Source organism: Hippoglossus hippoglossus, chromosome 22 (assembly GCF_009819705.1).
Source record: "Hippoglossus hippoglossus isolate fHipHip1 chromosome 22, fHipHip1.pri, whole genome shotgun sequence".
Classification (NCBI taxonomy): Eukaryota; Metazoa; Chordata; class Actinopteri; order Pleuronectiformes; family Pleuronectidae; genus Hippoglossus; species Hippoglossus hippoglossus.
The window spans coordinates 23,507,356-23,532,344 of record NC_047172.1 but is presented as its reverse complement, the minus strand read 5'-3'; the positions used below and the strand labels follow the sequence as shown (position 1 = coordinate 23,532,344).

Below are 24,989 nucleotides of genomic sequence, written 5' to 3'. Positions count from 1 at the left end.
GAGCCGTTGCTTTGATGTGATGTCTCCACAGAGTCGTTTACTTGGAGCTGGTGTACTTGGTCACGGCCTTGGTGCCCTCAGACACGGCGTGTTTAGCCAGCTCCCCGGGCAGCAGCAGGCGGACGGCGGTCTGAATCTCCCTGGAGGTGATGGTGGAGCGCTTGTTGTAATGAGCCAGACGAGAGGCCTCACCGGCGATGCGCTCGAAGATGTCGCTCACGAAGCAGTTCATGATGCCCATGGCCTTGGAGGAGATCCCAGTGTCGGGGTGGACCTGCTTCAGCACCTTGTACACGTAGATGGCGTAGCTCTCCTTCCTGGACTTTCTCCTCTTCTTTCCGCCCTTACCGGGGGCCTTCGCCACCGCTTTCTTGGAACCCTTCTTGGGCGCAGGCTTCGCTGATTCAGGCATCGTCACGATATTAGTCGATCCAATGAATAAAGAAGTAAGTGGCCAGGCTGTATTTGAACACATCACATGTAAATATATCTGTGCCGTTCCCTCTCTGTCATTGGCTGAATGTTGAGCGTCAGTGTAACAGCACGTGGGAGTGTCTCCATGTTCATGAGTCCATTATTCTGCTGCTGACAGAGGTTGAACTGTAGAGCTCAACTGGAACATTTGGGGGGTTAAGAAATGCAAGATGTCTGAAAGTATATATGTTATTATTATTGATGTTAGTATCACATTAGTATCATTTAAAACAATCTGAACTAAAGCAACCTGATAAATACACAGCTCTAAATGTTAAGGGAACACTTAATGGTCACAGTAAAACACCAAGTCAGTTCGACTTCAGGTTTTTCAATCTGTCCATTTAGGAAGCACAAGTGATTGTGAATCAATTTCACCTGTTTTGGTGCAAATGAAAGTGACAACAGGTGCAATGAAGAGGCAAAAGCAAGACAACAACAGAAAGGGAACAGTTTTATATGTGGTGGCCACAGACATTTGCTCTCTCCTCATCCTTCCTGACTGATTCTTCTCTAGTTTTGTGTTCTGCTAGTGTCCTTGTCACTACCTGTAGCATGAGGCGGTCCCTGCAGTCCAATCAGGTAGCATCAGGTGTATTGGCTGTTTTACCTCGCTCCACGTTTCAATAGGCCACTTAATGTCAGCCTGCAGAGTGATAATCAAGTTTGACTCGTGTCCAACAGATATACTTCTGGCCTGGTGTGAAAACCCAGTGGCAACACACTTCAACCGGAGGCAGGGAAAAATTTGAAAGGGTTTATTTGCACGGTTCCAGCAAACGGCTTTTAAATACATCTTATCTCTGTCCATTACCGACTTGGTGATGCGTAAAGTCCAAGTATCCGTTACATGTCCATCGTCACACTGCCCGTTGCAGGTCGCATTATCATATATCACGGTGTCACGGTCAAGAACTTGTGTTGATCCACTCCTCCACAGACTTCGCGGACACCAGACGATATCAATGCGGTCAACAATATATAACTACGCATGTGCACTAACCTGCACTACAGGCTCCACAACTGTCGCAAACAACAAGCCACAAAGACCCAAAGCAGAATATAAATAAATACCAGACACACACTACAACATATATTTTAACTGTATAAAAATAAAACTATAAACTTGGATAACTTCAGAACATGTAAATTGTATCAGGACCATGGAAAGAGCTGTTTTTTTATGTTTAGGTGCTGCACTTCAACAGTTTTATTTAGGTTTGATCTGGTGTTTGCATTTATTCGATGTGGTCGATTGTTTCTGTTGCATTTGATGATGGAACCTGTTGACTGTTTGTCATTAAATGAAAGAGAAATGTTCCCCAATATTGATTTGATCATCGCTTGAAGTGAATATTTAGTCAAATTGATAAATTAAACCCATGGACATGAAATGTAGCCCTAATTATAGAATGACTCCCCAGCATCCTCATCATGACACGTTCACGGCTCTGATAGGAAGTCTGGCTCAACTTCACCATGAGCCTCGTCCATCAGCGGTGTGTTTGCTGCCTGCACAATAACTTGACTTTATTACAAAGGGATCATCAGCAGGTGCTTGTTTTTACTCGGTCTCTCTGAACAAACATGTGGAGCAGCTGGGAAACGGGTTTTGGTGGAGCTGTGGAGCTTTTGAACTCATTTTAGGAGAGAAACGAGTGGGAAAAAGACTTTGATGTGGTTGACTTGGAAAACAATGTTGCTGTTTGTAAGATGCATCAATGCAAATATAAGTGCAGTGAAATAATAGTGTCCTGATACTGGTGATATTTGTGTTGACAGCATTCAGTAATACTTCATCTTTTCTATTTCCAGTCTATATCAGTGGGGTATGAATGTTCTGTTGATGAAGGCCTGTAATGCCACTGTTACATTTATGTTCAAGGCTGCAAATATTTCACTTGATTTTAAGGGCTCCAATCCCTGGGGGACATGTTTGTCTTTCAACACAATTGGAACATTTTACTAAAGGCATCTTTTTAAATAAGGTAAACTGTTTGATAAATGTTTGCACTGAGTAGATCAGTTTCTCAGAAAAAGCAAGGTCATCTCAGGTTCTTAAGTTTACACATGAATTTTAGAACTCAACTCAGTTAAAATAAACATTTTATTTCATTGCAGCTCTGACTCTGGTTCCTTTTAACAGGTGAAGTGAAAGCAGCAATTTTAATGGATATTGGATTAATAGCAAGACGGGTCTTAGCCTGCATGCTTTCCAATGTGTATTATTTGCAAAGCTACTAATGTAACAAATATTTAACTGTACACTGTTTTGTATATAATATTGTGAAATACTAAAAGCTGTTTGGTATTAAAGCAATGTTGTAAAGCTAAAATAGTTAAATATTTAAACCTGTAAAAAGATGTCTTGTCTTGTCCAGCCGAGTTTGGTGATCAGAAGGTTTTTAGGCAAAAATGCATAAAAAATGTCCTTTTAAATTTTATTTTAAACTTCACTGTAGTTACTTTACAGAAATTAGACTAATTTGTCTAATACTTTGATGGGAACTTTATTGGCGAGATATTTACTTTAAATTCTGCAGTCAGTTATTTACAGTGTATTATATGTATGAACAGTCAGTAACTAGTGAGGGCAGCAGAGGAGTTTTGTCTTGAGTGCAGTGAAGTGGCTCTTAAAAGAGCCGTTGTTATCGTCAGTGGAGCAGCAGCAGTTTAAGCTCTCTCTCCGCGGATGCGGGGGTTAGGGTTAGGGGGCGGGAAACGCCGCCCGCGACAACAAGAAGAGCCGTATCATCCCCCGCCACCTGCAGCTGGCCGTCCGCAACGACGAGGAGCTCAACAAACTCCTGGGCGGAGTGACCATCGCTCAGGGCGGCGTGCTGCCCAACATCCAGGCTGTTCTGTTGCCCAAGAAGACCGAGAAGGCCCCCAAGTCCAAGTAAAGCAAAGCTGCTTGAAACCACCGACACAAAGGCTCTTTTAAGAGCCACACACTCTCCTCTGGTAGAGAGCAAATCTCCTCATGTCACACACCAACTTGTAAAATACACAAGCATAAGTCATCTTAGACACATTAGCTTTCAATACGTAGTCATTTGTGTAGTTTTTCAGTGTCAGATGTTCCTGTCATTTAGTGAGGAAACCAGTGCTCATCTGGAAGACTTAATATAAAGAATACACACTTCAAATTTAAATACACCTAAGGTACATGGATCCACGGCATTAAAGGGACCTGCATGTATCTGTCAAGATGTACAGTATGAATGCAAAAACATTTTAATATTTGTCTAATGAAAGAAAGTAGTGTGGGTACAACAGATTAAGTGTTTTTTTTAACCTCTTTACATTCAGCATGAAGCAAATCTAGTGGAAGAAGTAACGATTATTTACAAAGTAATGTCATAAACAATAACTCTGATGATACTTTTGCTTAAGAGGTAAAATCAGGTTTTAAAAGTTAGGTGCTGTGTGTCCGGTCAGTTGTGTGATTATAGACGTGTTTCACATGAGACAGGTTTTCATTAAAAACATTGACCGAGTTCTCTGTTGTATTAAAGTGCCCCAGTAAACATGACAGTGATCCAGCATGCACAACATCAGGACCATTGAACTGGAGCAGCTAATTGGAACTCAGCCGTCATTAACATAACATTTTCATATTTTCTCTTGTGATTCTTCTGGTGTGACACTGAGGAGGCTGTCCTGAACCAAAGTGCATGTAGCTCTGTCACCATCTGAATGGTTTGGATTCCTCGATAAACGTTTTGAGCACTGAAGTTTACTCTTGTTCCCCAGAGGAGCGTGACTCTGGATCAATTCAACCAGAAGCTCCACTTGTTTTCTGAGCTTTCGACCACTTCTCAGGGTCTTCTTCAGTGAGCTCAAATAGCTTTGGCCTCATGTGAGCTAAGGTTGTAATGTTGGTCATGAGATGACCCTTGGGCCAGTTCCTTTAACTGATGAACACCCTGAGATGCAATTGAAAGCTGAAAAAAGCTGATAGTTGGACCTTTGAAATACAATGATACATGTTTGACAAAAACAAAACAAATGAACTATCAATGTTCACGGTACATCTTGTTCTCCACAGTATATGAAGAGGGTAATTTCAAACTCCATTAGACTTTCAAGAATTTAAACCATTCTTTATTTCTGTTATTTGAATGTATTCCTCTGCTTGTGTCTTCAGGCACATGTCCTTGGAGAGGTCTCCTGTGGAAAACAATTTAATGGAAGACATCGTGAACAAAAACACAAAGTCAGACATTTCGTAGCAATCTATTTTATATTAATTGTGAATATGCATACAAAAAGCAGATTCTCTCAGGAACATGTGATACACAGGAACATTTATTTTACATTCAATACAGTTAGTTCACTTTCCCCTGCCCCCCCCCCCCCCCCCCCCCCCCCCCCCCCCCCCCCCCCCCCCCCCCCCCCCCCCCCCCCCCCCCCCCCCCCTCTTTCTCCTGGACCAATGACAGGGAGTCAAGGGGTGAAAACTGCAATTCTATTGGTGAATTCTGGACTTCTATTTTAAGCATTAGCTTTTTAAAGTATATACATATATATATATATATATATATATATATATAATGTAATCTCCACACAGTGATATTGTGTCAGGTCTACTTAAGACTCCTTTATTGGTCCCCCTCATAGAAAGTACCTGGGTGTTCACCTGAACAATAAACTGGACCGATCATGCCAGTGCACTCTTTAAGAAGCCAGAGCAGACTGTATCTGCTCAGGAGTCTGAGGTCTTTTGGAGTGCAGGGGGCGCTCCTGATGACTTGTTATGACTCTGTGGTGGCATCTTTGGAATAGTTTGCTGGGGCAGCAGCATTTCAACTGCTGACAGGAAGAGACTGGACCGACTGACTAGGAGGGCCAGCTCGGTCCTGGGATACCCACTTGACCCAGTGGACATGGTGGGACAGAGGAGGATGATGGCAAAGCTGTCGTCTCTCATGGACAACCAGTCCCACCCCCTGCAGGACACCATCACAGCACTGGGCAGCTCCTTCAGCACAAGACTGATCCACCCTAAGTGTCTGAAGGAGAAGTATCGCAGGTCCAGGTATGTTTTTGTCAGTTCATGGCCTCAAACCAGTGCTCTTCCGGTCTGATGTCCGTCATTTCTACCACTAGTCCACCACAGATTATAATAATACTTAACCGTTTTTATAGACACACACACACACTGTGTGAGCTGTCATTGGTCAGTCAGAAGAAAAAAAATCAGGCAGGAAAGAAAAGTGAGCAAGTAAAAAGTGATATCAAGTGCTGTGTTTTATTTGAGTGTTTAATGCAATAGTGTCTACATTAACCAGCGAGTGAGTCAATAGGTCAGTGGGTCAGTCAGTCAGGGTCCAGAAGGCTGCAGTTTAAGGCTGTCGTCAAACTCCCGCAGTACGAGGGGACGTCAGTGGCTAACGCACGCTGTGGTGTGCACGTAAAGGACACGTGTGTGTTCTTCATAGCAACAAATGTAGTGGCTCTGTGTGAATTTATATATGCACTAAATGACTGTGTGTCTGTGTGTATATATTAATGTGTGTGGATCTGTCTGTGTATTCTTGTTAATGTCTGTTTGTTAATCTATTTTAATTAAGATAAAAGACGGATAATTTTAGCAACATGATGAATATGCTTTGCTTGACAAATATATTTTAGTTCTGGTTTGCTTACCACTCTCTCCATGAACTTGAGTGAAAGATGGAATGAGTAATGTCGACCACACTTCCTTAATTAGTTGTCACATTATTACTTTTTTTTATAGTTATCTAAATACAGGGGGTGGCTCATCTTACCCACTGCCTCGACTTACCCAGTTGTAACCTGTGTGTTTTTGCACAGACTTGAAGCGTAAAGCAGCTGCGCTCTGCTCCACAACATCCATTCAGAGCAACAAACTGTTGAGGTGCAGCACCTAAACACAACAAACAGCTCTGTCCATGGTCCTGAAACAAGGTATCCAATTTAGTTGTTTAAAATTTTTCAGACATGGTTTTATCTTTAGCTCAAAGTGTGTTAACACATCTACGCAGGGCCATTGCCATGGTGGGAAAAACTATTCAGGATAGGGTTAGAGATGTTAACATACAAAGGAGAGTGATCGTGATTTGAAAGAAAATATCTTTAAGATATATAAAAATATCCACATGTGGAAACACCCAAGCAGGGCCTTAGCCAAGATTGGAAAAACAATCGTCAGGTGGGGGTTACTTAGATTTGATTTCACAGAAGATCTATTGATATTTTTATGAAACAAATTAACTTAATGTTTTAATCATAAATCTGAGAAAAACGTCACCTGGAAAAACCCTCTACTCCCTGTTAGTAATAATACCACATGACTTTCCCTCTGTTGGTGTTGCAGTGTCTGATGACAGTTCATCAATACTTTAGTTTAATTACAGCCACTGATCAAATTGATGCTGCTACAGAGCTCATTTTTATGACTCAGAACAGACAAGAAGCTGCAATAAAACAGGAGCAGCTAAACTACTGGAAAACAAAGCTTCTGACAGGACATGTAGGAGAGTTCATCTGGTAGTAGACGTTGTTCCGGTTCACATATCTGGAGAGCAGCGCCATCTGTTGGCTTCCTGATGTTACTACATCTCCTCTCAGACCCGAAAATAACAAAATATTTTTTCCACCACACTTAATAATTTTCTACTACCCATCACGTTATATTCTCACTCATCCACAGTTCTCACACAACTGATGTCCTTCATACTTACACACCTCAGCAGTTAATTAATAAGATGTATGAGTTGAGTTAAATAATTTACTTTTGATTGATAGATCTGTGTGTGACCTCCCTATTTGTTGCCAGCCTTGAGCCAGGTGGTAACACAAGACAGTGAATGTGCAGTATGGAGTTCTTACACATTAAAAACATTGCATATATAATTTAATGCATTATGTATGATGTACAATACGTTGCTTTGATTGTTTGTCAGTTATGAAAACAGGTCTTTACCTGGAGTCAGTGCTGAAGTGATGACTCTGTGTGCAGGCTGTCTGAGTCACCTAGAGGAAAACTCAACACAAATACACAGATATGTAAAGTCATACATGTGCCAGGTTAACACTTTCACAGACTTACAAGATAAAAAGAATAGTTTATTACTTCAGAGTTCATCAGATCATATCACTTCACTTTAGCTTAGGAAATAGGTGGTGGACATCAGCCTCATGTTCTCCATGTGACTGTCTGTTAGTAAAGTTACACTAACTATTATTTAATTCATGTGACAGACAAATACATTATTCTGCATGTTCACTTATTTAACACACGAATGACAGATTCAGTAAAGTCTGTTTAAGATTAACGATGTAAAAACTGAATGTAGGCGACAAGTTTAGTTTTCACTGTAACACGTTACAACACATCAACACCAATACTCTAAAGAAGCATTATGTGTCCTAAAGCTCTTTATTCAAACAGCTGCTCTTAAAATGCAGATGTGACGTTAAATACTCCCGTTTCAGTCGATCACATTAAATCGGTTTCTGCAGAATAATAATCTGTGTTTGTGGTCAAATTAAATTATCTAAATTCAACGCTACTTTACCGTACAGCCACAATGAAAAAGTCCTGCTCAACGGGTTTCAAACTGCAGCAGCTGCAATAACGTTATTTACATTACATTACATTTAGCTGACGCTTTTATCCAAAGCGACTTACAATAAGTGCATTCAACCATAAGGGTACAAACCCAGAACAACAAGAATAGAGAAAGTACAATTTCTTCAAAAAAGCAAAACTACAAAGTGCTATAAGTAAGTGCCATTTTAAGTGCTACTAAATTGTTAGTTTTAAAAATGTTATTCAAGGTATAGTCGGAAGAGGTGTGTTTTTAGTTTGCGGCGGAAGATGTGTAAACTTTCTGATGTCCGGATGTCAATGGGGAGCTCATTCCACCATTTAGGAGCCAGGACAGCAAACAGTCGTGATTTAGCGACTGTTTCATTTAGTGTTTAGCTCGCAGTGAGGGAGCAACAAGCCGATTGGCCGAAGCAGAGCGGAGTGAACGGGCTGGGGTGTAACGTTTGACCATGTCCTGGATGTAGACTGGACCCGATCCGTTCCAGCACAGTACGCAAGTACTAATGTTTTGAAACGGATGCGGGCAGCCACCGGTAACCATTATAGAATAATAACATTCAAACTTAAGTTACTCACATTAACGAGCAAAATAACTTTACATAACGTTAAACAATTTACGGGGTGGAGCTTATTCTCTAAACACACAGTCGCCTTCGGTTTAAACGATTTATCCCCAGAAACTCTAATGCTTCTCTCTGCCGTGTGGACCGGTTCATGTCGGTGTTGTCGGTTTAATAACGAGTGGTTGATGATCAGTGTGGAGAACAGTAAAGTGCAGCTTCACTAAGTCAGTCTCCATCCTGGAGTTTCTTCACATTAAGAGATTAAACTACCCCACATTGAACCCTGACGTTACACCGTCATAGTTCCATAGATTTACAGACGTTGTTTGATTGTTGTAATCTGTAGTGATGTGTCCTTCCGTGTCGAGCCTTCGAAGCGTGTGTCGAGTAATCCAGGAAGATTTTTGTGGTGACTTTCAAAGCCTCGCAAGCCGGCCGTACGTGCGTGCGAATCGAAATATAAGGGGCAGCGACAATCTAAAAGTCGATTCGACAAATTGACTCTTTAAATGTGGTCAAAAACATGCACAGTTTTTGTTTTTAATCAGCAATAAAAGTCATGTTGCAGTTGTACAAAAGTGTTAGTGCAGGGTCAAGCAGTGTAAGCACTCGATGCTTGTCTGGAATTGTTTTTGATATGTTATGAACATGCCCATATATTATTAGTCCGGGGTGACAGTGTGACTATGTTCATCTTTCATTTGGCATCATTGGATACTGACCAGTTTTAAAAGCACCTCATGTATGCTTGAAAGTGTTGTTGATTACAAACTGTCATTCTGCTGGATTCTGTTTTACTATATTCATCTGGTTTGGATGGGGGTGAGTGGAGGGGTGGGGGATGGTTTTTTATTATCATAGCATGGAAAGTACTTTGTGTTATAGTGTTTGTATATAAAGTACTACATAAATAAAGTATTTTTGAGTGGTTAAAATTACATGTTTACATGCTACAATTTACACACAGCAATCTACACACACACTTACACATACTGCACACGTGTGTACATTCTGGATACATAGTGTTTGTTGACACTAAGGCCTTCATTTGTAATATGAATATGTTATTGGCTATAAAAGTCTGAGAAGACTTGATCTATTGATCAATAGGTAACATATTGACAGGTTGACAGAGATTTCTCACACACAACATGAATAATTTAATGTATGAGTCAAATAGTTTTTGGGAAACCTCTGTCATGTTTTAATGATTATTTTACAATATATAAAAAACATGTATCCTAGTGTTAATGTGAAGAGCAAAAGTTGGTATTTACTAAATCAGACAGCAGAGAAACTGCAAATTACAGTGAAGCATAAACATTTTCTGCAAAATAAATGATGGAACCTGTTGACTTTTTGTATTAAATGAAAGAAATGTGCCCCAATATTAATTTGATCATTGCTTGAAGTGAATATTTAATCAAATTGACAAATTCAACATGGACATGAAATGTAGTCCTAATTATAGAATGACTCTCCAGCATCCTCAGCATGACACGTTCACGGCTCTGACAGGAAGTCTGGCTCAACTTCCCCATGAGCCTCGTCCATCAGCGGTGTGTTTGCTGCCTGCACAATAACTTGACTTTAATACAAAGGGATCATCAGCAGGTGCTTGTTTTTACTCGGTCTCTCTGAACAAACATGTGGAGCAGCTGGGAAACGGGTTTTGGTGGAGCTGTGGAGCTTTTGAACTCATTTTAGGAGAGAAACGAGTGGGAAAAGCCGCTGAGCAGCGCTGCTCACCGCGGTGAACGGGTGAGGTTTGGAGGCTCCACCGACAAAATGCAGAGAGCATCAGAGCTCTTCATGACTTCAATATGAAGACAGACAAGTCCGCTACCTGCTTCCTCACTGTCAGCCTCCAGCACCGCTCACCCACTGAGTTTTCACTCGTTTATCAGTGAAGAGAAAACACAAGTGTCTCGGTGTTCACACTGCACACAGGAGCCACGGCTCGACTGAGTCTTCACGGTTCTCATGGTGTGTTCAAGTACCGCCTCCCGATCAGGACTCTTCTACAGTCCGGTCACTCACTCCGATAGTTCCTCGTTGATCTAAACACAAAGAGAAAGATGACAGAAGTTGCTCCAGCTCCAGCTCCAGCCGCCGCCAAGGCTAAAGCGGCCAAGAAGAAGGTCGTGAAACCGAAGAAGGTCGGTCCCAGTGTCAGTGAGCTCATCGTGAAAGCCGTGTCCGCGTCCAAGGAGCGGAGCGGCGTGTCAGTGGCCGCCCTCAAGAAGGCTCTGGCTGCCGGAGGCTACGATGTGGAGAAGAACAATGCCCGCGTCAACAACACCATCAAAAAGCTGGTGGTCAACGAGACCCTGGTCCAGACCAAGGGAACCGGGGCCACCGGCTCGTTCAAGATGAGCAAGAAGGTGGAGACCAAGGTCCAGAAGCCGGTGGAGAAGGCCGCTCCCAAAGCGAAGAAGCCCGCCGCCAAGAAACCTGCAGTGGCTAAAAAGCCCAAGTCAGCGGCAGCCAAGAAGCCCGCAGCCGCTAAAAAGTCCCTGAAGACGGTGACGAAACCAGCAGCGGCCAAGGAGCCCACCAAGAGCCTCAAGAAGGTAGCGAAGAGCCCCAAGAAAGCGGCGAAGAGCCCCAAGAAGGTGGTGAAGAGCCCCAAGAAGGTGGTGAAAAAGGCCCCTGCACCCAAGAAAGCCCCCGCGAAGAAGGTCGCCAAACCCAAAGTGAAGAGGACAGCAGCCAAGAAGAAGTGAGATGTCCTCACTGTGAAACATGTCCATCCTGGTAAAAGGCTCTTTTAAGAGCCACACACGTCTATCCACAAAGAGCTGCTTCCTCATCAATCATCACCACTGACAATAAATATGTAGAGACAGAGTTCTTAACTAAAGGGAGTCAAGTTATATAGAAAGATATTAAATATCTATTTCAGTAATGTCAAGATTTAGAAGTTATTTCATATCAAAACAACTACTATAAAACATCTTTAGACTGTGTGAAGGAGAAGCAGACTACTACTGACACACACATACACTATGTCATATGATGTGCAACGATTTCAGTTTTACATCATACTTCTTAAAGAGTATTCCTTTGCTAAAATTTGTTTTGTAGAAACACATTTATTGTTTTACGATGTATTTATCGTAGTTTCCTCTGGTCTTTAATTGCTGAATATATATATATATAGTGACACTTAGAAACTGTGTTTTTAAGTGTAAAGTAATGAAGTTGTTGGTGAGCTGCTTAGATAAGGACGATTTCGTCTTCAAATCATATATTTATATTGTAGTAACATCATGCAGCCAACAGATGGCGCTGCTCTCCAAATATGTGAACCGGAACAACGTCCATTACTAGTTGAACTCTCCTACATGTCCTGTCAGAAGCTTTGTTTTCCAGTAGCTCAGCTGCTCCTGTTTTATTGCAGCTACTTGTCTGTTCTGAGTCATAAAAATGAGCTCTGTAGCAGCATCAACTTGATCAGTGGCTGTAATTAAACTAAAGTATTGATGAACTGTCATCAGGCACTGCAACACCAACAGAGTGAAAGTCACCTGGTAAAATGTACTCACAAGTGTGCGAAGTCTGCAGAGGAGTGGATCAACACAAGTTTTTGACAGTGACACCGTGATATATGATAATGCGACCTGCAACGGGCAGTGTGACGATGGCCATGTAACGGATACTTGGACTTTACGCATCACCAAGTCGGTAATGGGCCGAGATAAGGTGTTTTTAAAAGTCGTTTGCTGGAACCGTGCAAATAAACCCTTTCAAGTTTTTCCCTGCCTCCGGTTGAAGTGTTGACGTTGGGTTTTCACAACAAGGCCAGAAGTATATCTGTTGGACACGAGTTAAACTTGATTATCACTCTGCAGGCTGACATTAAGTGGCCTATTGAAACGTGGAGCGAGGTAAAACAGCCAATACACCTGATGCTACCTGATTTGGCTGCAGGCACCGCCTCATGCTACAGGTAGTGACAAGGACACTAGCAGAACACAGAACTAGAGAAGAATCAGTCAGGAAGGATGAGGAGAGAGCAAATGTCTGTGACCACCACATATAAAACTGTTCCCTTTCTGTTGTTGTCTTGCTTTTGCCTCTTCATTGCACCTGTTGTCATTTTCATTTGCACCAAAGCAGGTGAAATTGATTCACAATCACTTGTGCTTCCTAAATGGACAGATTGATAAACCTGAAGTTGAACTGACTTGGTGTTTTACTGTGACCATTAAGTGTTCCCTTAAAGTAGCAGTGTGTAAAATGTCTAAGGCTTTCTAATGCTCTCTTTACACAAAACGGGATATAAACTCTGTAGTGAGCCTAAAATAAAAACCGTAGCGTTTGTATTTCAATAGAATAATCCTTAAAAAATGTAATATCTCCATTTGAGCGGGGCGCCCCATGGCCATGTTGAATCGCCATCTTGCTACAGACTCACGTTTAGGACAAACTGGTCTGAAGTGAAGTTTCGCGTTACTACTTTCTCTTCTTCTTCTGGGTTTTATCGGCGGTTGGCAAAGAACGATTAGTGCCACCAGCTGGTCTGGAGTGTGGATCATGGTGCTTGATTGTTTGCTGAGGGAGCTGCATGAATTCAACCCAAGAAGAAACGCCCCCTTTTACAGGAGAAGAAGGAGCTGGCTGAGGAGTCAGTTGATAAAAGTTTGCGAGAGCTTGTTGGTAACTGGCGAACTGAAATAAGGCTAAATGGACGATCAAACCTCAGCAAAGGCAAGTGAGCGTACATCACCGTCGTCAAAGAAGCAAAAACACGACGAGGCGAAACGCAATCGGGACAGGCGACGACAGAAAACGATGATAAACATCGGTATCACATTTCATAGATGGAAATCTCTGATGAGCAGCAAATGGTTTCGGAATGATGCTGAAGTCGCCAATTTTCTACTGGACAGGTAATTTACCAGATCAATATAAATTTGGTTTGTTGGGTTATTGTTTTGGATGGAGCATGGTCAGCATCAGTAACCCCACGTCTTGTGTCGATGGTTTTTAGACATTACGTAACATTTCCACCCCTATGCGCCGGAACTTCAATGTTTGTAAGTTGAGCTCTGGAAATATTATTGCGAAAAATCCATAATGGGGTGAACAATATTAGATACATGTGTAAACTTTATCAAGAATCTATCACACGTCTGGTATATTATCATTTAGTCACTGACACGGAATATCCATATTCTTTTCTATTCAAGCACAAGATCATTTCTGTTGAGCTATGCTACATTTATTTGCGCATGTTTATCTATACAAGTTAACTTCCCATCACATTAGGATATAAAACAATATATTACAGGAATAGACCGCTCAGTCATGTAGCACTTATTTTCTTACTTTTGTTCCAGCTATGAGAAAGACCCTTCTACATCGACTCCGATGAATGCAAAACACTTTTTAGATCCAGGTTTGTCAAGCATCGGAGTTTCCAGTGGAACAGACAGGTAAGTCATTGCATTGAACGATAATAATATTGTTTATCTAATGTTTTTAATCAAGGAAATGATTCTTTCTTCGCTTGTTTCTATTTATCTTTGCTTGTTTATTTGTCTCTGTTTTCTGCCTCTTATTCTTGTCATTCTCTTGCATATTTTCTTTTTGTTGTTTCATTTTCTCCGTGTCCCTTTTTTGGTTCCATTCTTTGTTATGTTCTTGACTCTTTTACGGGTCCTTTTCTATTTTCCTTTGCTTTGTTTTTTGTTTATTTTTATTCTTTGTATTCTTCATTCATTGTCCTTTTTTTGCTTCCAAATTATTATGTCTTCATTTGTTTAGTGTTTTTTCTTTCTTTGTTTCATTTTTTATCCAGACGTTTGTTAATATGAGGGACGTATTCTTTACAGAGATGAACGTCTGGAAGTCATCCTGAAAGCCCCAGAAATTCTGGGCCTTGAGCAAAGGAAATAGCAAAACCGTTATAACTTGGTATCATTACATGTGTTGGGTTTATTTTAGATGTTGCTGCTTTCCATGGGTTTAGGTTCGGCTTAGGTGCACATTTTTTTACTCTAACAACAATATGTTGTCTAAATATGTTTTATAAAAAAGTAGGTAATTTCACATTAATTTGTCAGGAATTACCACTTATGTGTAAGAAATAATGAGAAAGCTATAGCAGACAGTCATTTAGGTAGTTGTCTTGTAATCCACATTGATTTTACATTGATTCCTCTTGAGTGGGGCCCGAAATGTTTTTGTACCTCCAACTGAACCTTTTAATATAAAGGAAAACTTCCTTATTAATTATCTCTTGTCTGTATTTCTTTTCCAAGCTTAAAGGGGACATAGCATGCCCATTTTACCACAAGTTGATATGGTTCCTTGGGGTCTTAATGAAATGTCTGTAACATACTTTGGTCAAAATACCACAAGGATCATTTAAAACAGCACCCTTTTTACCCTGTATAAAACAGCCCTCCACAGAGTGACCTGTTTTGAGTGCCTGTTCCTTTAAATGCTAATGAGCCAGCTCCCCCCCTCCCCCTCTCCCCCCATGATTTTAAACGATATAAATTACATATTTTATATGATATAAATTATCAAATATGCATCCCATACTTTGTATTCCCCTTCTGTTGTCCTGGAGTTTTAATTTTCCCAATCACATAATTAAATGTCCCCCTCTGCCCATCCACTACAAGCACACAAGCAGACAGACAGAGAGAGAAAGAGAGGGGTGGGGGGGGGGCTATGAAGACCATCATTTACCCCCGAACCCCGACATTCAACGGGTACAACAACAAGCGGAGAAAGCAGAATCACGGGCTGACCTTATATATACAGTCTATGGGGCTGACCAGCGGAGAAATGAGTGTCCCGTGTGAACAGCCAGGCGGCTGCGCGCTTGAGAACGGCGCTGCGCTGCCTCGCAGCTGCGCTTCCGCATCCGGTGTACCCCGGCGTAACTACTGTAACCCGGCGTACAGTAGAGCTGAACACTGCGGAAGTCTTCCACACAGCTGGCAGTGTGGAAGACCGCTGCGAGGCAGCGCAGCGCCGTTCTCAAGCGCGCAGCCGCCTGGCTGTTCACACGGGACGAGCATTTCTCCGCTGGTCAGCCCCATAGACTGTATATATAAGGTCAGTCCGCGATTCTGCTTTCTCCGCTTGTTGTTGTACCCGTTGAATGTCGGGGTTCGGGGGTTACAGTAGCGCTGAACACTGCGGAAGTCTTCCACACTGCTGGCTGTGTGGCGCTGACACAAATTCCAGCTCACGCACGGGAGAGCGAGTGGTCGCTCCCGAGCAGCTGCTGCAGCCTCCCAGTCCCAACGATCCAGACAAATGCCACATGTGAGTGAATCGCGGGCTGACCAGCGGAGAAATGCTCGTCCCGTGTGAACAGCCCGGCTGCGTGCTTGGGAACGGCGCTGCGCTGCCTCGCAGCCTCGCTGCCTCCGGTGTAAGCCCGGCGTAGCGAGTGTGGGGGGGGGCAAGACCATGTAGGGAGACTTCCAGTTCCTTGTTACGACACAAAACCCAGGAAGCGCAATCGAGTCGCTCAAGCATGACATTTCTGACTTAGAGGAACTATAACAAAACGCGCAAGTGTTTTTTCCCCAGAGTTTTTGGGTTGGTAGACATGCCAGATACCCACATTAACCTGTAGAAGCACTAACAAAGTGGAATTTGCATGCTATGTCCCCTTTAAATGATATGATCATTGCAGAGGAGGGAATGGAGGAGAATGTATTTAATGATCCGTGGAACAGCGTGTAAATAATATTTCTTAATGAAGCATTGTACAATTTTGCATTATGTTTATTATTATTAACATTGCTGTTTTGTGTAAATGTCTTTCTCTACAGAATTGATTGGGCAGATGAAAGCTCCTCTGATTTACAACGAAAATAGGCCAGAGAGAGAGATGACAGCTCTGATGAAGAATATATCCCATCAATTTCTATACGGTGTGCTATTGTTTAATATTTACCCAGCTATTATGTAAAGTCTTGTTCATTTATAACAAAAAATGTCCACCTAACTTTTGTTGTTCTGCCTCAACAAAATGGATGGAGCATTACAGAGGGCACCATCTATTGATCAACTGCCAGTTATTGGAATTCATGAGATGGTGCATGACCAGCCCACACATGAAGAACCTCCTGATCAGCCCTGTGATCGAGCAACATTATTCCAAGACCCACTTCATGTCGTTTGTGAAGATGACATCATGGGTGCCAGAGCTTCATTCATCTATGAAGACATCTTGAGAAAACTGGCTACATGTTGTTAAGGAATTTTTGAATATCCTCACACATTACCCTATATGCCACTATTAATGTATATTGTATATTACACATCATATCTGTACAGGAGAATAGTGCCTGTCTAAATTCCACAGATACTCCCTTCTCTCTCTAAACAGTAACCAATGTTAGTTTATAGATAAAGGACCAACCAACAGTACATTGTAGTGTGTACGTTGAGGGACTTTCATTTCTAACTCAGATGTGCCAGACAGAGAGACACCAACTTCAACTCTCACCAACTTCAACTCTTTTGCGTATTTCACCAGCGGCAAGACGTAAGGACACAATATGATTTAGTTATTCATACTTTAGGCTTAACTATCCAATAGGATGCAAACGCCTACATGTAACACAGAGAGTGACAGCAATTCTAGCCATTCATGGATGTGCTGTTAGAATGGGTGACACAAGTAGAGAAAGATATATGGAGATGCTGATAATGAATGGTTTAAAACTGTGATTTTAGCTTCAGAAGGCTTTACAAGAAGAATGCCAGAAGGTACAGTGTCTATGCCCTGAAAACCCCAAAATCATATGCCTACATCCAAGAGCTACAAACCAGAATTTTGAATCACAGAATATTAAGTGGAGTTGGGATGATTCGTAGAAGGACCCTTCGTCCAGACGACCCCAGAAGGCTCGGCCTGGTACCCCCAATTCCTGCACCAGCCACATCAGAGTTGCTGCAGTCTCAAGTCAGGAGAGGTTTAGGTAAATTGTAATTGTCTTACATTTCTTGTGCCCTAAAGACCCTGTGATACATTCTATGAGTGAGATATCATTGCTTTAAAGGGGACATTGTATGCCCATTTTACCACAAGTTGATATGGTTCCTTGGGGTCTTAATGAAATGTCTGTAACATACTTTGGTCAAAATACCACAAGGATCATTTAAAACAGCACCCTTTTTACCCTGTATAAAACAGCCCTCCACAGAGTGACCTGTTTTGAGTGCCTGTTCTTTTAAATGCTAATGAGCCAGCTCCCCCCTCCCCCCCCATGATTTTAAACGATATAAATTACATATTTTATATGATATAAATGATCAAATATGCATCCCATACTTTGTATTCCCCTTCTGTTGTCCTGGAGTTTTAATTTTCCCAATCACATAATTAAATGTCCCCCTCTGCCCATCCACTACAAGCACACAAGCAGACAGACAGAGAGAGAAAGAGAGGGGTGGGGGGGGGCTATGAAGACCATTATTTACCCCCGAACCCCGACATTCAACGGGTACAACAACAAGCGGAGAAAGCAGAATCGCGGGCTGACCTTATATATACAGTCTATGGGGCTGACCAGCGCGGAGAAATGCACGTCCCGTGTGAACAGCCAGGCGGCTGCGCAGGTGGGGGGTGGGCCAAGACCATGTAGGGAGACTTCCAGTGTATTGTTACGACACAAAACCCAGGAAGCTCATTCCAGTCACTCAAGCATGACGTTTCTGACTTAGAGGAACCATAACAAAACGCGCAAGTGTTTTTTTTCCAGAGTTTTTGGGTTGGTAGACATGCCAGATACCCACATTAATGTGTAGAAGCACTAACAAAGTGGAATTTGCATGCTATGTCCCCTTTAAAAGACCTGAATAAAATTGTTAAATATATGAATCAGGGGCGGCTCCTGGCATAGGCGGTTGCCTAGGGCGCAAAATGCCGAGAGGGCGCCACAAGAGGCTGATTTATCATGACGTGATACATGCAATGTTAACCAATGCAGTGACGTCACACCATCATCCTCTAACCCCGGGGACACACCGGAGGCAGAAGCGTCGTAAAGCGCCTCGAAAAGCTGTGCGCCTCCTTTCCGCGCCCATGTTAATCAATCGGGCTGTTCACACCGGCAGTGAAGCGCCGTGAGATGCCGGGAAGTCCCCGGAAGCACCGCAGCCAGTTTGCGATCTGCAGCCGGCTTGAGATCTACAGCGATGGTTTCAGGGTCTGTTCTATTTTTTCCCCTCGCCACGAGCGAATTGGGCAAGAAAACACACTGAAAATCGATATTTAATGATATAAGTGATACATTATATATTATATAAATGATCAAATAAGCATCCCATACTTTTGATTTCCCTGCTGTTCTTCCAGAGTTTCAATTTCCCCGATTTTTGCCCCCACATGATGAAATTTCCCCATCTTTAATTATGTAGTTTTTCCACACATTTGTCAGTTGTGTCTAAACAGACAGACACACACAAGCACGCCATCTATTGTGGGGGGGTGGCATCTATAGGCTTGCGTAGGTCAGTCACATGTGAAGACCATCATCATTTACCCCCTGAACCGGCGTGGCGAAATGGGCTTCCTGTGTAAACAGCCATGTGGCTGCGAACACGAGAATTGCACATCATTAATGTTTATTTTTGTCGACATGAATAGCTAGCTAGCTGTCAGTACAGCAGATTTCAGACTCTTTTTATATTTTTTATTATATATTTAAAAACAAATTTATAGCCTACATTTTTGTCTGTCTGTGTTTGCATCTGTACACAGTCCAAAAGTTCTTGGGGATGCAGGACAATTTGACAGGCTATTTGAAAGCATATGAAATAAATAATGTATAGCATTTCCTATCCAATCTGAAATCTCGCCTAGGGATTCAACATTGCCAGGGCCGGCCCTGATATGAATACTTTGTGCCACAGGACCACTACTCCAGGGAGCAGGTGATGAACAATCTTCCAAAGAGGAGGTGGCTATGCCTTCGTCCAGATGCCCGCAGAGGGTAAAGCTGAATCATGATGCATCTCAGAAACACCAACTTGTTGATAAATGTGTATCTTATGTACAAAAGAAATACAGCTAATCTATGGAATTTCTTTAGTTCTTTTTTATTATTGCAATTAACATTGTAGTATAAACTCAATTCAACAAACATAAATTACTAACCATATAAATCAGTATATCATAGCATAAACTCAATTGAGAAAATGTTAAAACAAAAATAGTAATACAAATATAATGGTCAAATTTAAACAGATTTTTAAATTGAAATAGGAAAATAAATAAGATAAATAATAGTCATGTCCATATATTGTATGTTTGATGCTCTGATGATGCTTATGCAGGTGTGTGAATACTACAGATACTAAATGAAGATTCCAGAGGGCCTGAAAGAAAACTCAGAGGCCAGGAATGAAACCTGTGTACTGTCCTTGTGGATCAGGGAACATGTCTCTGATCCTACGAACACAGCAGCTGGGGATGATAAGACGGTTTCCCCGACCTAAAGAGCCATGTTGCCAATAAATAAAGTTGGCGATAGGCCGCATAACGCTGCTCCCTGTTGTCATCCCCAGGTTCTCTAATATGGCCTAGTACCGTAACATCCTCCCGGTACTGGCTGTGAATTCTTAAAAGAAATTCTTCTAGGCAGTACTGGGAGAAGCGTGGTAGTCGACTCACACAGTTTTCATGATCCTGGCCACAGCATTTTCTCTCCCGGTCAGTAGGCATGTCCCCACAGTTACCACTAGTACACCATGGTAACCCTGGCACTCCAGCTAAAGATGGGTTACCATGCCTGTGCTGAAGCATCATCAAGGCATCAAAGAGTAACCCTGGCTGCCTCTCCAGGAGTTGGTTGGTCAGCTCTCTGTACTCTTCTAGCCTCATCTCCTGAATAAGTCTCTGGAAGCATAAAGGAGGGAGAAACACAGACATGGCTTTATTATTTGCTGTATTTGTTATATTATTTTTGGCTAAATTATTATTTCAGTGATTAGTTGTAGACTCTAACGTTTTCATCCAACATATTGAGAACAATAACAGGTCTACATGTCAACATATTCCTCTAATGTACTATAACTATGTAGTATTCATTCAGTGGTGTCTCAGATAATATTACAGGAGCATTACTCAGTAAGATGTAAACACAGAGATGTGGTATAAAATAAGTTTTATCTTGTGGATATCACACAGAAAATGTGGGAATATAATAAAATAACTTGCTGAAAATACAGAGTTTCTTTGTTGTATTTCCACTCTCTCCTCCTCCTCCTCCTCCTCCTCCCTCGCAGCAGCTGCTCTAGCTCTCCCTCGTCTGTCCCTCACAGCTCCTCTGCCACTGCCTCTCTGACCTCTACCTCTTCTTCTTCCTCTTCCTCTCCCTTTCACCTCTCTGAATCTCTCAGCTGTTTCATTCTTTAAGGGGAAATACACAGTTCCTGCTAACGCTGCCTTGCTGTTAAAGACTGATCATATTCAATGAAATAACCACTTTGCTAACGTTAGCTTGCATTAGCATTCAGCTACTACTACCAAACGTCAGTAATAGAGCGCTGCCTTTGCGCAGTAACACTTATATCCATGTACACTATCAACGACAGTTTACAGACTAAACATACAATCAACATTTGTGAATATATCGATCTAAAAAAGACACCTCATCACTGGATAGAAGAATGCTTCCGCCGCAAACTAAAAACACACCTCTTCTGACTATACCTTGAATAAAAGTTTAAACTAACAATTTAATAGCACTTAAATGGCACTTATTTAGAGCACTTTGTAGTTTTGCTTTCTTGAAGAAAATTGTACTTTCTTGAATCTTGTTGTTCTGGGTTCTGGGTTTTTACCCGCATGGTTGAATGCACTTATGTAATGTAATGTAATGTAATGTAATGTAATGCTTGATGCTGTCGTAGACATTTTGAAATACTATGGCCACCGTAGCTCTCCTCTCACTCAGGAAGGGAGGGGGGAGCAGAGGAGCACTGAGTTTGATACTTGTTACACACTTAACCTTTAACATTTAGAGCTGTGTATTTATCAGGTTGCTTTATTAGGGCCCGAGCACCTCCGGTGGGAGGCCCTATTGTATTTCGAAGGATTTGTATTTCCCTTTTGGGGCTTTTTCAGGGCCTAGACATGCTCAAATTGTTACCAAAGTTTGCAGGGAATTCAAAACCCCAAAAAGTAATTGTATTCTGGAGTAATTTGAAATGGGCGTGGAAAAATGGCTCAACAGCGCCATCTAAGGAAAAGCCCCTCAGTTAGCTTTCACCGATCTTCACAAAAATCGTAGTCCAGGTGTATCATGACCAGACAAACAAAAAAGGTCAGAGGTGCAATTGGAAAAAAGAAACAGGAAGCCTGCCATTTTGACTTTAGTGGCCATATTGCCCATTTTTACTTTGATGTACTTGTCCCAGGGCTTTCATCAGATCAACTTCATATGGAGATGCGTGTCATCACAACAAGATGGAGATGAAAACTACCTCAAAGATCGATTTTTCGTCACATGGTGTGACCGTGGCGTGGCATCTAAGTTTGATTACACGCCATCAAAACACGAGGTTCTGTATCTCTGACATATTTGGTCGAATCGAGTCCAAACTAGACATGTAAGACAAAAGTCCCGGCCTGATGACATCTACACAGAAATCATGACTTAAAAACACAGCGCCCCCTGGTGGCAACAGGAAATGTCTTGTTTTTTGCATGTCTTACACTTGGAAGTATTCCTCCTCATCCACTGACCGCAGCCATGTCAAACTGTATCAAATGGGTCTCAAGACATTGATAATGTAGGCATAAGATTACTGTGACTTTTCGTCAAACGCCATATTAATGGCGTGGCGTTAAAGTTCATCGACTTGCTGTGACACACGAAATTGCTGTAACTTCCGTGTTCATTGGTCTATCTCCCTCAAACTACATTTGTGTAGCAACACCCCCCCCCCCTGCAGACATTCATATGGTTTTAAGGAATGGGCGTGGCAAAATAACTGACTAGCGCCCCCTAAAGGGCAGCCCCAGCACCACGAGTTGCGGACATGTACAAAAAACCATTAGGGACATGTGTCTTCTCATAACAAACAAATAAGTCTCTTGGATAGATATGCTAGACCAAACAGGAAGCCCGCCATTTTGACCTTAGTGGCCATTTTGGCCATTTTTCACATTTTTACTTTGACGAACTTGTCGTAGGGCTTTCATCAGATCAACTTCATATTGAGATGAGTGTCATTTAAACAAGATGGTTACTTTTGTACTTTTAGTTACTTTTGTTACTGTTGTACTTTTAGTAACGTAAAGTAACGTAACGTGACGTGACGTGACGTGGCGTGGCGTTACTTTACGTTACGTTACTTTATGTTACTTTACGTTACTTTACGTTACGTTACGTCACGTTACGTTACGTTACGTTACTTTTCGTTACTTCACGTAACGTTACTTTACGTTACTTTATGTTACGTTACGTTACGTTACGTTACGTTACTTACGTTACTTACTTACTTAGTATTTGAAGTTTACATTTGAAAGTCTATTGAATATTTCCTGGTCAGACTATCATGTGGGTTATTCTAGTTTGGTGGTAATAGATTCAGTATACTCACAGTATATCATGGTTGGTTCTGAAGTTTCTATCTATATAGTAAATGTGAATAATAAACAGGAAGATTAACATCATATATACATTTTATTCTTTTGTCTTTGAGGTTGTAAGTCTATTGCAGACAATGAAACAATTCAGAAACTGTGCATGAGGTATAAAGAGATTTATAAAACTGACATCATCATCTTTAATGTTCTTGGCAGTGTGCAGTTCAGGAAAGTGTCTGATAAAGCTCACAAACAAATAGACACCCTGTCTTCTTGGTTGGCCTGAGACAGATCCCAGTTTACCAGTTTTCTAGTTCAAGTTTACATTTCAAGACATTTTTGCTGGGAGCAGTTTCCATTTAAAAATCAATCTTTGGATGCAAAGAGTTTTTCACTTGAGCCCCCGCTCCCCAAAATGTCTGTGCACGGCCCTGAGGAAACCAGTGGGTACAGTAGCAGTCTTTGCTTAAGACATGAACGTTGTTGTGTAATTACAGGGCAGTTATCTAATCTGTCATAATTCAATATTCACTTTCATGATGTGGTGTGAATGTACAATTCAAAGAAGTATAAAAATGTTATAATATCAAATCCAACCCACCAGACACAGTGGTGGTCCAGATGCTTGACGCAGGATCCACAGGTTCGACAGTGTCCGGCCCGCAGGGGTCGCATTGTTTTGCACACAGAGCATCTGCTCCACTTTTCTGTCAGGGCAGGAGGAGAGGAGGAGGAGGCCGCTGATTGGATGGATCCATTAAGATGTGTAGAGTCCTTGTTAACCTCCTCACTCTGGCTGTGATAGGAGGTGGTGTGAAACCCTGGGCCTCTCTTGGTTTGAATAAGAGATCCGATGGTGAGGATCATGCCAGCAGTCACAGTGCACAGCTGCAGATGGCTGACGTCCCCACGCGGTAGAATCTCTGTGATGAAGAGGTAATACATGTAGGCCAGAGAGAACAGCGCCAGAGTAAGGAAGAAGAGGGTGCGTCTCCTCTTGCGGTGCGTGGCGTAGTAGTACCAGAGGACCAGGCTGGGCAGAGCTGTCAGGATGATGATGCCCAGCAGGTAGTGCAGCGCTGCGGCCCGGAGCAGCAGAGGCAGCAGCACCAGGCCCGGGATCATGGAGATCTCCAGGTTGTCAATCAGGGCCCCGAGAACAAGAGAGTGACATCCGCTGTGAGGGGGTTTGTGTCTCAGCCACCTGCAGCGCACACATTCAGGCAGAGTTACAAACACTTGAAAATAAAAAAACTTAATTAGGAATGATGCTAATACACTTTCATTGATCAAACTAATAAGATGATATGAGGACATTTCTTCACTCGGCCTGAAGTTTATTGTACTAAAGCAGGGATTCCAAAACCTTTGAGTCCTTGATGCCCAAAATAACCGAGTCAGAGATATGTGACCCCCATTATCCCAAAGGATATTTTAGCTGAGCTTGTTCACAAAAAATCTCCCATGTGCAATGTTTCCTGTGGTGACACTCATCTGTCATAATCACCATGCATGGTTATTTACATGGTTTTATTCTAACAAGTACTTTTTTTAGCTTTTGGAACAATTATGGCTAAAATGTGATATTGAGAATTGCATCTAAATTGTATTTGATGTCTGTAAATCACCTTGTGACCCTTTTGTGTCTCATTAAAGGTCATACTTCTTCTAACCTGTTAAAGGCCTCGTCCAGATCTTCACAGTCACAGCAGCATCCGTACTGGTAGATATCACACTCGCAGCAGCACATGGGATCATCTGACTCCGGAGGCTTTAACTTCTCCCATTTCAT

General features: G+C 42.0%; 3 protein-coding genes across 3 annotated transcripts; 1 reads left to right on the top strand and 2 right to left on the bottom strand.

Moving 5' to 3' along the window:
* LOC117756271 (histone H2B-like) lies at positions 1 to 412 on the bottom strand. The gene has a single exon (XM_034576696.1). The coding sequence runs from the start codon at positions 410 to 412 to the stop codon at positions 38 to 40; it is 375 nt and encodes a 124-aa protein (XP_034432587.1). The 3' UTR covers positions 1 to 37.
* Positions 413 to 10,697: 10,285 nt separating this feature from the next.
* On the top strand, positions 10,698 to 11,440 carry LOC117756224 (histone H1-like). Its single transcript, XM_034576642.1, has one exon. It carries the CDS (start codon positions 10,698 to 10,700, stop codon positions 11,343 to 11,345), a length of 648 nt encoding a protein of 215 aa, XP_034432533.1. The 3' UTR covers positions 11,346 to 11,440.
* A 7,697-nt stretch (positions 11,441 to 19,137) lies between these two features.
* Positions 19,138 to 24,989, bottom strand: LOC117756550 (palmitoyltransferase ZDHHC23-like). The gene is made up of 3 exons (XM_034577093.1): positions 24,871 to 24,989; positions 23,799 to 24,401; positions 19,138 to 19,195 (listed from the first exon to the last, which is right to left on the bottom strand). Exons 1-3 carry the CDS (start codon positions 24,987 to 24,989, stop codon positions 19,138 to 19,140), a joined length of 780 nt encoding a protein of 259 aa, XP_034432984.1.

What these genes read in the sequence shown, in the direction of transcription:
- LOC117756271 (XM_034576696.1), bottom strand. Translation starts at nt 412, where the DNA reads ATGCCTGAATCAGCGAAGCCTGCGCCCAAGAAGGGTTCCAAGAAAGCG.
- LOC117756550 (XM_034577093.1), bottom strand. Translation starts at nt 24,989, where the DNA reads ATGAAATGGGAGAAGTTAAAGCCTCCGGAGTCAGATGATCCCATGTGC. An exon ending in CTGGACGAGGCCTTTAACAG is followed by an intron (nt 24,402 to 24,870) that starts GTTAGAAGAAGT and finishes TGTGCGCTGCAG; the next exon opens with GTGGCTGAGACACAAACCCC. An exon ending in CTGGACCACCACTGTGTCTG is followed by an intron (nt 19,196 to 23,798) that starts GTGGGTTGGATT and finishes TCGTGTTCGCAG; the next exon opens with CCACATGGCTGTTTACACAG.
- LOC117756224 (XM_034576642.1), top strand. Translation starts at nt 10,698, where the DNA reads ATGACAGAAGTTGCTCCAGCTCCAGCTCCAGCCGCCGCCAAGGCTAAA.